Below are 13,801 nucleotides of genomic sequence, written 5' to 3'. Positions count from 1 at the left end.
CACTAAATAAAAGAAAACTAATCATATTCCTAGAATATCCCTAAAAACATTTTCCATCAACCATCCAATTCTGCAAAACAAACGCGCCTTGTGGTATTGTCAAATTCTTCGCGCCAAAGCTTCAGTGCGATGCCTGCGGGCTTCGACGCGAGCCCAATAAGTTGGGCCAAGAAAAGAGAGAAGTCCGCGAGCCCGTTCTCTGCCTCCGAAGAAAGTCCTTTGGCGAATGCACCGGCGAGCGAGCCTCCCTGCATAAAAATGCAACCTTTACTGGCCAAGAAACGATGGAACGTCATCACCGTCATCGTCCCGACCCGGAATCCAGACACGTAGATCAGATAGACGAAACCCAGAAGCAGAGAGACAGTTTCTAGTTCGCGTTTCGAGTTTCGGTCGGGTTCGTGGGGTTGAAAGAAATGGAGGGTCTGTCTCTGGTCCGACCCTTGTGCTGCTCAAACGTGTCATCCGTTTTTCCTCCGCGAGCACGACCCTTTCTTCCTCCCTTTCGTCTGCTTCGCCAACTTCGCGTGCCTTCTTCTTCTCGCTTCCGTTCGGTCGGGTCGGTCGTGTGCTCGGCCTCTAACGACCAGCTCAGCCAGAGCGTTGAAGCGGATTCAAGTGAATGGGCAATGCAAGGTCCTCTTTTCTTGATTTCGGGGACAGTTTTCTTGTTTTCTTGTTTTGGGTTTTGGATAGTTGGTGGTGGTGACGTTCTTTTCTTTGGCTTCCTCCCTACATGACGTTTGCCTTCCTTCAGATTTCTATTCCTTGAGAAGAGAGGTGGAAGCCGCATCGGCCCGGGTTGTGGATATACGGGCGTCCGCCGGTCTCCAGCAGTTGGAGAAAGAATTGGCAGATTTGGAGCTTAAAGCATCTGATGCCTCCTTTTGGGACGACCGTGCTAAAGCCCAGCAAACCCTCTTGGCATTGACTGATGTCAAAGACAAGATCAGACTACTCTCTGACTTCAAAACACAGGTCTGGACTCCTACCAAATCTGTCTTCTCCACTGAATTGTCGTGTTGAGTACCATCTATTTTGCGGCAACTGAATTGTTGAAAAATCAGCCCTTTTGCCATCTGCCACTAAGAATTCGAGCTTTTTGTGTTTCTGCTGTCATTTGTAGTGGTGCTGTCGAGCGTACATTAAAGGGAAAGTTTCTCATTGACTTGTGGTTATACCTTCCCTCTGGTTTTGCAGACCACTTTCTCACCGATGAGTTTGTCGAATTCAAATTTGAAATAGCTTAGGGTCAGGAACTGATCATGGCAAAGATACATGCATTTTTGGCATTAAAATAGGGGATAGAAAACAATAGTTTTGCAATCAACGTTGATGATTATCGCCATTGTCATGGATAGTGGCATCAGGTTAAATCTTCAATTGTTGATGAGGGGCTTCTGAAATTTGGCATTTTGTAGTTTGACCTTGCAGATTGATTGATTTGTTTGTATGCAAAACAATTTTCCGTAGATAATGGAGATTCAGTGTATTTTGGTGTCCCTTGGAGAATTTAAGCAGTGAAAAGGACCTTCTTAAGTTGTATCTCGGTTTAGTAGATCTAGTGTAAATGCACAACAGGTCTAGGGTTTGCCTCTTATGATCCATTATGCTTATGCTGAAAAATCATTAGCATCGAAGTGAAATTTGAAAAGGAGACCCTTTTGATGCAGATCGTTCCAAAAAGCTTCAATTAAATATGTTCTAGAAATGGAGATAGTTTCATTTGGAACACGTGCTCTCTAAAGTATGCACTCCTAATCAGGTTGAAGAGGCAGAAACTGTAGTCATGTTGACCGAAGAAATGGACTCTAAAGATACGGGACTTCTTGAAGAGGCTGCTGGTATTATCAAAGAACTGAACAAGGCATTGGATCGCTTTGAGTTAACTGAACTCCTCTCTGGTCCCTACGACAAAGAAGGTGCAGTTGTTAGTATAACAGCTGGTGCAGGTGGTACTGATGCACAGGTAATTAAAGATGTGCCATCTCTGGTGTTCTGCTTTTGTTGACCATAGATTTTGATGGAGCATCAAGTTACATTTATTGAAAGATGTACATGATTCCTATTGAGGCACTGAGAAACTCAACGACTTGGCAATGTGATCTAGAAAAGGCTTGCACTCGTAAACTCTAGCCTAACTTTTGAAATTGTAATAATAAGATCCTGTTAATTTAAATGGTGATGTCAATGCCTATGTGAATCTGGGAATTTTCAATAGGATAATGAAGAATTGGTGGCTGCAGGTAAATAAGGGACAGGCATTTCCTTGGGTGACTAAGGGGGTTTTGTTTCATGGAAAACTTATAGATGGAGGAACATGTTTTTCATTTTTAAGGAAAATAGTTGGTTTTAAGATGATTGGTGGTGTATTTGAAAGTGAGATGGAAAAAGTTTTACAATGTTTAGATCTTTCTTGCATAATTTTTGTTTTCATAATATTGTTCCTGATATAAGATACTAAGATGATATTGAGATGATTATCAAAGATATTACTGCTATATGAAATATAAAAAGGATGCCCAAAAAACGATAGAAAATGCAAATAATAAACAAACTTCTGTTGGTGCTCATAAAACTTAAGGAAAGTCCGTTACAGAAAATTAATCAAAGCGTGATACCACAGCAAGCATCCAAACAGAAGGTACCAAAGAGAAGTGAAGACCAGATTGAAGCTGTGTGAGCGTGCGTGGAAATGGAGCTTGAGAAAATTTCTTCCTTTTTAGGATGGAGAAATTGTTTTCCTCAATTTTAAATGTACTTGTTTTCCTTGACTGCAATTTTTTTTTTCCATTGATTATCCACTTTCAGCTAACCAAATATATGAAACTTTGGAAAATCATTTCGTGAAAATTATTTTCATATATGCGAAGTAGCAGTAAGGTTTAGAAAATTATGCCTTGGTGATGCAGTTAATTTTCAATCTATATTGTATATTTCTGAAGGCTTCCTATTGAGTCGGTATAGCCGTCCTTTGAAGAAACGGTGTGAAGCCTTTTCTTCTGTTGGCTTAGTGCTTACATGATTATCCACCATCATCCACATGCCATAAGCCATATTCTTAATTTGATTTGGTTATGGATATTGAATATTTTAATAGTGTAATATTTAGAACTACTTCTGGAGCCTAAACGAAATGATTTGATCTGATGGTTTGTCAAACGCAGTTCTCTTTGTGAAGTGGTTCCATAATGGCCACAAGCCTCATGTCATACATGTCTGCACCATGTTGATTGACACTTGAATTGTCTTTCATTTTCTCAAAACAATCTATTTTTAATAATGTTTAATAGCATTTAATTAATACAGCTGAGAATGCTAATCTGCCTTTTAACTAAGCAATGTATGAATCCATCTAGCATGGGAGCTGCAGTATTCTCTTTTCTTCTTTCTGTAAATTATTATGATCGACTTCAGTGCAGGATTGGGCCGACATGCTTCTCAGGATGTATGCGAGATGGGGAGAGAAACAGAGATATAAAACAAGAGTTGTTGAGAAATCCATGGGAGAGGAAGCTGGGATCAAGTCAGCAACTCTTGAAGTGGAAGGGCGCTATGCATATGGATATTTATCCGGTGAGAAGGGGACTCACAGGATCGTCCGACAGTCTCCATTCAATGCAAAAGGTCTTCGTCAGGTAATATTGATTATTGTGATGATTCCACTGTTTCTGAAGTTCATGTTTTTAAGGAACCCATGAAAGTGCTCTCGGTTAGTTGTTTTTCCTTCAATAACCAGAGCAGATTTACTACCATGTTTTTCTATCTTGGAAAACCATGCAGACTAGCTTTTCTGGCGTTGAAGTCATGCCTCTTCTTCCTGAAGAATCTCTAAATGTTGAAATTCCTGAGGAAGATTTGGAAATTACTTTTTCAAGAGCAGGAGGGAAAGGTGGCCAGAATGTGAACAAGGTAGAAACGGCGGTGCGGATCACTCACATTCCCACTGGGGTCACTCTTCGCTGCACAGGTATCTATCACCACATCTGAAATTGTAAAGCACAACGGCCTTGTTCATATCTAAATTCTTCTTTTCATTATTAGCCGACTGTTAGTGCCATTGATATATCTCTAAAGTACTTTGTAGGATATATTTGACTTTTTTCTAGGACTATGAATTGATTCTCTCTGGAACTTCGAAACATAGATTATGTTCCATTTAACCTCATCTTGGATAGTTCTTAACTGTTACCTGAGGTGCAAGGGAGCTCTTGGAAAGTATTTGTTTGAATTCTCTCTCGATGGTTCGATGGTTCTTATAAGTGGTTACGTGAACTCTTCAGAGTTCAAATTTTATTATCTCACTTATGTTACGGCCACATGAAGTTTCAGCTTGATCTGTGTGAAGTTTTGTTCTCAAGATCTATGGATAGCAAACTGAGATTTCATTGAATGCAAACGCAGAGGAGAGATCCCAGCTAGCAAACAAGATCAAAGCGCTCAGCCGACTGAAAGCAAAGCTACTTGTCATAGCAGAAGAACAGAGAGCATCTGAAATCAAGCAGATACGGGGAGATGTTGTCAAGGCCGAGTGGGGCCAGCAGATTCGAAACTATGTATTCCATCCATACAAACTCGTGAAGGATGTGAGGACTGGATACGAGACATCGGATATCTCATCTGTAATGGACGGTGAGTTAGATCCGTTCATTAAAACATACCTCAAATACAAGTACAGTATGTCACAGTCAGCTATTGAAGCTGTTCAGTAGGCTGTTTTCACTATGCCGCTCGAGTTGGCCAGTAGGGCGTATACCATTATATTTGTTGAAAATGTAACGTAGCGAATGAAGTTGGTCCATAGGGTATTCTTGATATGCGCTCCATTTTTTCAAGAGGAGGGATTTGTGTCATGGAACTTTCCCCGCTAAGAATGTATATAATTTACATCGGTCGATACCTTCATAGGATCCTTGAACTTTCTTATTTTGATAATTCAACCCCAACGAGGACCCAATATGATCTAACCCAGCCAGTAAGGCACAAGCAGAGCACAAGCTTGAGTTCACATTAGCCGCCTCACTAGCATTTTCAAGCATTGTTGCATCAAATTTTGTCTCTTAGCATGTATTTAGAGCACCAACTTCCCTTGAGCCTGACGGCTTTGAGAGCTCTCTCTCAAAGTTCAGGTATGCGGGTTGAAGTGGTGGAGAGAGCGTTCATCGACAGTAGTTTCACTTTAGTCACCTTACCCGTCGAAGAGCCAGACCATCTAAGCCCTGAGAGAAAGGGGAAAAAGATAACACGGAACCATGTTCGAACAATTGTCGAAATTTGTCGTGTGACATGTGAGATTAATCCTTGAAACGGTCGGCTCCGAGGCCATCGAGGTGGACACCAAGAAAATCATGTTAATAGAGTTTGCATTGAAATTGACTTATTACAAATTGGTCAGAATGATTATTCTTTTTCAGGTGCCTGCTTTCATAGTCAGCTCATACAAGCATCCAGCGGGCATCTCTTGCCCCCTAGGGAGGAGAATACAGAAGCTCTTCCAGCTGTAATACGTGAATATAAAATTACTCGAAATGTGTACAATACAGTGACAAATTAACTGTGCCAGTTGATGGTTTCATGCTGCCTTTCCTTTCCCAAAAATCAAGCCCAAAGAATAGGTGTTGCCTTTTCGAGCAGCCGCTTCGACTCGATTCCCACCAATCTAGAAATCAATGTCACCAAAAAAACCCAAATGAATTCAAGCCATTGGAGTGACCAAAAATACAAGGACAGATCAGAATTTTGTCTTTTTGGCTAGTAAAACGGTATCTGGGAGAATATAGCATTTCAAAGCACCAAGCAAATACCAAACTTCATTTCTAGAACTGAATGTGACAATTCCTGTATCAGGCATGCATAGGAAGTACCTTGTCCATGAGAAAATAGCCCATCGTTGGCATGTACTGCACCAAATACATCACAGCAAGTACAGGCTGCAAAAAAGCCACTTACTCCATTAGATGTACATGCATTTAAGTTGAGAATGAGAACAAAGAGGCCTTGCATCATATACTTCTACTGGATGACATATTCAGCATGGAACTATCCGCATGCACATGTACCCTTCAAAAGAGCACCGATAGATTTTAACCAAAGTTTGTTAAACTATAAGCTACCCGCAGTTCATCACTAAGCTCCTTCCTGTTTTGAGAGTACATCACATCAAGAATTCTTAGCTCCTTCCTGTTTTAAGAGCACCACATCAAACTAACAATTCTGATCCATTTCATTAAGAGTCTTCAAAAGCACTCCCTCTAGTGATCTGACTTGGCCATTAGTACACATGTTGGCCCCAAGGAGAAGTTATCTGCTATGGAAAATATACTTTTCATCTTAAATTGTCTGTTAGATCACAGAACCTGCTCTTTTAGAGGCGTGCTCCTACTATTGAAGAGCACCTGTCTAATGAAACTGTCAAATTGAATATGCATCGCCTTACAACACTCTAAAGTGTTGTCACTTAGGAGCAACTATTTTTTTATGATAATATCCAGAAATTTGTTGATAACTTGGATTTATCAAACGTCAAGTTGAAAAAAGTGTCTTCCTCACAAGAAGAAAAGAGAGAAGCAAGCTGGAAGCTGACATTTTATAGGACTTCACTCCTTCAAAGCATAAATTTTTTTAAGTAACATCAGTGGGACGTTTTCCAGTTCTAAGACAAATCATAGATGTCATTAATTTGACGTGCATTCTGCCAGGAAATTTTTCCAACTCCTGAAATAGGTTAGAGCATGATGTTGAAAGTCAAGAGAACTTACAAAACAAACAAGACATATTACAAAAAGTGGAGGTTAGTCCAAATAATGTAATGATGAAGCTGGCAAAATATTCTAAGTTCAAAAAAGTAAAAAAGGCAACACCAACCTGATATGATATCCAAGCTTCCTTTAAGCCATGAGAGGCTGCAATTATTGTCAATTCAGCACATCTTTCGGATGACACACGCTTCTGTAAGTACGAAGAGGTAGAGGTAAGACAGAAAACATATTATCCCAAGAAGCCACAAACATGACAAAAGAAAGAATATGTCATAGTGGGTTGATATTAACAATTATTAGGTGTTGACTGACTGATGAAATTTGTAGCATCACTGACTGGCAGATTCTCTTTTGGCCTCTTCGAAGAGTGCAGAGAACCACTAGTTTTGCTACTGACAAGGAGGTTTATGCATAGCAATATAGAAAATAACAAGGGATCTGGAAGTAATCAATTAAGGAAAATTTCCTAAGTTAAGGTTCTGGTTTTTGGAGTCATTAATTTCTTTTCCCTGTTCTCCTGGCCATCAACATCTCTGAAGAGCTGCTCACAGTATCACAAGAAAACTTTCGGTTCTGCCAGCAATGTAATCATCATGTTCGGGTGGATTATGCAATGAATGCTAATTGAGTCCTTTGATCTAGCTTTTTCTACTTCTTTGCAAAAATATGACCTCTGCATGGAAGTGTCTTTTTTTCTATGGATGACAGAGAACTTTCAACTGCACCCAAGCGAAGCAGCTGCCCTGCCTTGATAGCTTGGCAATAAGAGTAACACATGTTGCATGTAAATCAGCCTCTAGTTGATGACTTGTAAGTTCATCACACACTGGAATCGGGAGAGAAGTAAGGTCTAAATCATGAGTGATTTGCTATTAGAAATAGTTGCAGTTGACTAACGAAAGCAAGTAAACACTTGGCATCTTCTTTGGCCAAGAATTTTGAGAGCTGTATCAACAGCTAGCATTCTTATTCTGAGGGAAAAATCTAAGAACAGTGCCAAATCACCTCTGAGGAGCTTCTCTTTGTTGATGCTGTCGCTCCAGATCCATTTGATGTCTTTATTGGCCCAGGACAAACAACAGTCACCTTGATTCCCTTCTGGAAGAGCTGCAAGCAGGGAAAGAAATAGGCTTCTTTTGAAAGAATTACAACTGAAGGAAGAGACAAGCAACATGTCCAGAAGATGCACTTATGGAGAAAATCAATGCATGAGAATCCTAAACTTATAGAGGTATCAAACATCAAAGCACTACTCTCATTTTTTCAAAAGAAACAATATCAGAGCCCCGTTGTGCCTCACATAGTTGCAAGCAGGGACCTTTTAGGATTTATTAGACATGCATAAGACCAGGACACTTGTTCATCTTAAAAACATCAAAGACTTCTCTGATTTCAACAGCTGCAATCTACTTCATCATCAAAAGCTTTCCATAACTAGATATTTGTCTTCCCAAACCTTCTCAGATGCAACCCTAAAAACAGGCACATTCTCTTCTGCCACAAGTTTTCTCGTAAGGCTCTTTTCTTGTGTTATTCCAGATAGGCGCTGTTCAGGCTAAAGCATAAGATTCTCTCATCTGTCCTCACTACCGAGTATCACTGGCAAGTTCAAAGGATCCAAATCCAGTTATCCAGTTAAAAGGAGCTTATAGATATCCTTATGATGGGACAAGACCAGATGTTAAGATATTTTAACATCAAAGGAAGTGGTAATACAGACAATTGTGAAGTAGTCCCAGTTGACTAAGGATTTATGGTCATAGCCAGGGAAGTGGTTGACAGAGATTTGCAACTGTGAGGCACCCTTTATCCAGAAAGATGCTTGAAAGATACCACGATAGATAATCTCTTTGTTCCAAGTTTACATGGTAGATGCCTTCCCTGGTAATTCACTTACTGATCAACGTAGCATCGACAAACTTATCTAGGTTACTCTTGTGAAGTTATCTCTATTTACAGCTTGATAATTCAAGCGCACAATTCTCATAATCAATCATTTCACATAATTAATTCCTGTATTCCAAAGCTGCTGCCACAGCCATTCTTTAGTTGATCAAAGTGACGCATTATTCCTTCTCACAGGCTAGTCACATGATTCCTGTTCGCTGGCTATCTCAGTGATAGCTCTTCCTCCAACCTTTTTAGTGAGAAAATAAAGAAACTACCAAACTGACCATCACAAATATACCCTTGAGAACAGAACAGCCTGTATACCTCAGAACGCAAGGTATGGAAGTAGCCATTTAGAGCAAACTTGGATGCAGAATACACAGCTTTACCAGGTGCAGGTGCTTTCCCAGCTGCACTGCTTATCTGCGATGATGCAAAAACAGAAGCTTTCTGACCAAACCATGATTAACAAACTGGTTATCGACGAAGGGAAGAAAAATGGATTCAGTATTCAACTAGAGGCATTATAACAGTGGAAACACAGCAAAACTAGCATATTAAAGTTCCACATCTACTTTTAATCTGTAAATCCAAGGGCCAACAAGAATATGGCAACAAAAAAAGTGCCTCTTTCTCATATCTGATGGAGGCTCTGGAAAATTTAGAGACTACAAATCAAGAATTACCCAAATCTCAACATAAAAGTTTCAAATTTTACCAAAAAAAAAAAAAAAAAAACATAGAAGTTTCAAATCTCCAAACATATTCCCTACTAAGGACAGTAAATAACCAAATAATCATTAGCACGTACCACAACAAAATGACCCCTACCACGTCTGAGCATGAAGGGTGCCAAAAGCCGAGTCAAAGATATAGTCCCAAAGACATTAACATCGAACGTTGCCTAGTTGCATAAAAAAGGAATATAGTTGGTAAGTTAAGATAGTTAACTTGCTAATCTAATCGTAACAAAAGGACCGTCAGTGCATAATACGAGAGTAAAAAGAGCTGTCTATGAGATTGAAATCTGTAATTGTCTTGGAAATTCGGCCAAACTGTCCATGTCAGAGCTGCTGCAAGATTCTTACATACCTTAAGGCTTTCTTCCGTCGCATCCAAAGCTGATGTTATCTGCCACAATCAAAGAGATTGATTATGAAGGCCCATCTACTCATGGTATACATTCACCCTCTCTTATGACACAAATGGTTTCAGGGATATAAGACTATCAAACCAGATGATAGGATGGGTGCAGACCAAGCTAGCGTCCTTGTGTATCCCATTCTAGTTCAAAACAGAGACCACCAAAGAAAAACCCAGTGCATCGAACTAGAGATGTAGAAAGTTTCCCCCACACGGCACTGAGAAAAGAAAGTTTATAGCCTTTTCTATCCAATAATTGGAGGAAGAATGGTATTAACCATTTCTTGTATATTCAAACAGCTTAAAGCAAGAGCTAATTTTGTTAGTAAACTTTTTCTTACCTTTCCCGTTGGGTTCTTTTCAATGAGCTTCTTTGTCTTATGATATAAATTTGAATTGCCACGTGTTGTGATAATGGACCTGTTCAATCGTTGCAGTGATTATATTCTGTCATTTGACCTCATCTTCCAAAACTTTTGTTTTCCAGCTAAATAACTTTACTGTACCTCCAGGCATCACACTCAACCTTTTAAAAGCATATTTTTACCATGCTGGTTTGCGTAAACATCCACCAAATGCAAAGGACCGACTTCTTAATTCTGCTAATTCCAGCATCCTCATTGCGCGAGTGCAATGTGCATTTTCCATTAGTATTCCATTTGAAAAGGGCTCTCAACTTACAGGGCGCTCAGAGGCCGCATTGTGAATCATAATGTCGACACCAGAGCCACCGAAGAAAGATTCAGCCTTCTCCATGGCCTGCCGGAGAGAATCTTCCCCGGACGCCAAATCGAGCAGCAAGATTTGAACTCCATCAGGCGCGTGTTTACCTGCCAACAATGCCACGAGTAGTGTCGAGTCACAGGCATGCCAATCATCGGCAACTCAGCACCAGGATAAAACTGAAAATGACATTACCGGTGAGCTGAGCCTTGACGCGCTCCAATTCAGCTTCGTTCCGAGCGGAGAGTATGAGCTTCGCCCCAAGATTTGCAAGCTGCTTTGCAAGAATTTCCCCTTTGAGAATCCAGCACAAGGAGAAGAATAACCGATAAGGTTAAGAGCTAAACGAAGCAACAGGGAAGACATGGATGCTAGGGGTGTACAAAAGAACCAGGACCCACCCGAACCGTCCAGAACCGGACCAGAACAACCCGGAATTGATGGTTCTTGAGGGAACCGGTGGGTGCCAGTCCGGTTTCCAGTTCCATGGGCGGATCAGACCGATTATATTATAATAATATATTAATTTTTAATATTAAAATAAATTTCGAAATTACTAATTATGGCATGTTTGTTTGTGTTCTTTTTTTATTGCCATGAACACAATTTCTGTTCTTTTGTTTCGGGGCCAAAAAAAAAAGAGAAACGCGTTTAAGTTATTATTCTCAAGGCTTATTTTTGTTCTAGGGAACAAATTTGGAATAGAAACAAGAAACAAGACAAACTTATTTCTTGTTCTCGGAACACTTTTTGAAGAAACAAAAGAACAAAAACACAAAACTTATTTCTCTTTTTTTCCTTTTTCTTTTTTCTTTGGATAGTCACTAGCCTCGACCATGGCCGGTGATCGGCTGTCGAGGGTCGGCAACCTTGTTAAAGCGTTGCTAGCCCTTGGCAAGGCCAAGCTCGCCCAGCCACAGGCGAGGCTCGACCTCGCTGGGCCACCGCCAAGTCGGTGTTGCCCAACGGTGGCTCGGCGAGGCCAACCTCGCGTCGGCCAATGAGGCTGAGCCTTGCCGAGCCACCTCTAGGATGGCGTCGCCTCGCAGTGGCCAGGCGAGGTTAGCCTCGCCCAGCCCAGGCGAGGCCGAGCCTCGCACGGCCAAGGCTCGGCCTCCCCAACCAGCGCAAGGCCGGGCCTCGCTAGGCCAAGGTGAGGCCGACCTCGTGCCCGCCTAGGCGAGGCCGAGCCTCGCCGGGGCTAGGCCGACCTCCAGCGAGCTTGTTGGACACTAGGCCAAGGCGGGCCGGCGGGCTCGTTGGACATCGCCCCGACCAAAGAGAAAAAGAAAAATAAAAGAAAAATTTTAAATTTAAATTAAAATATTAAAATATTAAAAGAAAGAAAAATTAATACATGTTTACCAAATATGTTTCTATTCTTTATTTATTTATTTCAGAACATAAATTTTGTGCGATTCTAAACACATTCTTTCGCTAAAAATTGTTCTCCGAAACAAAAATAATTTTTTCCAATTTTTGTTCTCTAGAACAATTTTTAAACAAAAAGAGTTCCATCTCCTCTCACGATTTCCATGTTCTTATAAGAATTTAATAAAGTGTGTAAGCTGCCTTTTAGCAACTCAACAAATGGCTTCTTCAAAAGATACTTCCAGAACTCACATAAGATACCATGTTCAAGAATATGTGGAGTATCGGTGAAATTGTCTCTACAAAAAGAATTCAGTAAAGCAAAAATTGTAAGAAATTGAACACTCTTAGGAGATAAAGGAAAAGACGATCTACATATGACAATTATCCAGAACCTTGAATTTAAAAAATATTTTAGATTTTAACTGAAATGATTTAAAAACAGGAAAAAAATCTATTTCCCTTCTTTAGTAGTGTTTTCCAATAAATAAAAAAATAATACCCTTGATTAAGCCGGTTTGATTTAAAAAGCAATATTACTCGATATATGAAGAGTATTAACGGCAGAATTTGGAAAACATATTATTATTGGTGAGACTGATTCCATGAATCCATTCGGGAACCGGATAGGATCAGTGATCCAGTTCTTGGGTGTAGTCGGGTGGTTTCCAATTCCAATTTTTTGGAACCGGTCCTTAGCGGGTGGTTCCAATTCTATGCCAAGAACTATCCATTCAGACCATGCACACTCCTAATGGATGCAACAAGAGATGAAACCATACCAATTCCGCGGCTGGCACCGGTGATCCAGACAACCTGCACGCACGAACAGAAGACCAACCTCAACGGATTAAGACAAGACAAGCCAAGCCAAGCCCACCCAACCCAACTCAACCCAACCCAACCCAACCCAAGAAGGGAAAAGAGCAGCGACAAGATGACGAAGGATCGTGGGTTGCTCACCTTATCTTCAATCTCGTCGCGCTTCACGTGCTTCCTCGACATCAACGTGAAGTCTCCTGGCCAAGGACATAGAAAGAAAGGAAAGAAAGATGAGATTAGAGGAGGAGCTCAGGAGCCGAGCAGGAGGGAGAAAGGGGGGACGGCGGCGGCGGATGAAAGAGGGACGACCATCGGCGGTGACGAATTTGAGGAGCAGAGCGGAGATGCTGAGGAGGAGCAACAGGAGCGGGAGTAGCAGCATCGTCGTCGGTCGTCTTCTCGTCTTCGGTCTTGCGCTGCAACTCTCTCTCTCGCGCACTCGCGGTTAGAATAGAACCTCGACCGACCACCCTTGTCGTTTAGTTTGTGCAGAGTTCGTAGCAGCATCGATAGCGTCAATGTTGAATAGGGGGAAGATTTCGAAATTAACGTATAGAGTGGGGTCACTCCGGCGGAGATTCTAATTTTTTCAAATAAGAGCGTGAAATTAGGGATAATTGGTTTTCCATCTGCTCCAATTTTAAGGTGGAACTGAAAATTTTATCAACTTTGATCTAATGAAACTTGTTACTTTTTTTTCCCTAAGAGTGTTCGTGTACAATGAAGTGAAAATGAGTGTTTGGTAATGTTTTTGTTCCCACAAAAAAGTTTCGTTAAAAAACATTTCTTTCTATTTCTATTATTTGAACAATTTTTGAGCTTTTTAAGGCATTTGGTAATTTTACAATTTATATTTTCGGAATAAAAATACATTTGGTGCGATCCCAATTTTTTTATAACTTAAAATTTATTTTAATTTATTAATAATTTTATTTCTTTTTTTTTTCTTTCAAGGACTATGAATTGATTCTCTCTAGAACTTCGAAATCTAAGATTATGTTCCATTTAACTTCGTCTTGGATAGTTCTTTAACTGTTACCTAAGGTGCAAGGGAGCTCTTGGAAAATAATTGTTTGAATTCTCTCTCGATGGTT

General features: G+C 40.5%; 2 protein-coding genes across 2 annotated transcripts; one reads left to right on the top strand and one right to left on the bottom strand.

The window, feature by feature from the left end:
* Window positions 1-273: 273 nt before the first annotated feature.
* Window positions 274-4,912, top strand: LOC104427176 (peptide chain release factor PrfB1, chloroplastic). The gene is made up of 6 exons (XM_010040315.3): window positions 274-636; window positions 758-978; window positions 1,766-1,969; window positions 3,423-3,638; window positions 3,784-3,970; window positions 4,405-4,912. Exons 1-6 carry the CDS (start codon window positions 417-419, stop codon window positions 4,710-4,712), a joined length of 1,356 nt encoding a protein of 451 aa, XP_010038617.1. The 5' UTR covers window positions 274-416; the 3' UTR covers window positions 4,713-4,912.
* A 434-nt stretch (window positions 4,913-5,346) lies between these two features.
* On the bottom strand, window positions 5,347-13,409 carry LOC104427187 (dehydrogenase/reductase SDR family member 7). The gene is made up of 12 exons (XM_010040326.3): window positions 13,017-13,409; window positions 12,849-12,904; window positions 12,668-12,701; window positions 10,710-10,808; window positions 10,473-10,621; window positions 9,741-9,779; window positions 9,460-9,552; window positions 8,973-9,071; window positions 7,764-7,865; window positions 6,865-6,948; window positions 5,865-5,930; window positions 5,347-5,659 (listed from the first exon to the last, which is right to left on the bottom strand). Exons 1-12 carry the CDS (start codon window positions 13,087-13,089, stop codon window positions 5,573-5,575), a joined length of 981 nt encoding a protein of 326 aa, XP_010038628.2. The 5' UTR covers window positions 13,090-13,409; the 3' UTR covers window positions 5,347-5,572.
* Window positions 13,410-13,801: the final 392 nt, after the last annotated feature.

This window comes from Eucalyptus grandis, chromosome 2 (genome assembly GCF_016545825.1).
Source record: "Eucalyptus grandis isolate ANBG69807.140 chromosome 2, ASM1654582v1, whole genome shotgun sequence".
Lineage (NCBI taxonomy): Eukaryota > Viridiplantae > Streptophyta > Magnoliopsida > Myrtales > Myrtaceae > Eucalyptus > Eucalyptus grandis.
Note: the sequence above shows the minus strand (reverse complement) of the source record. Positions and strands in the feature narration are given on the sequence as shown.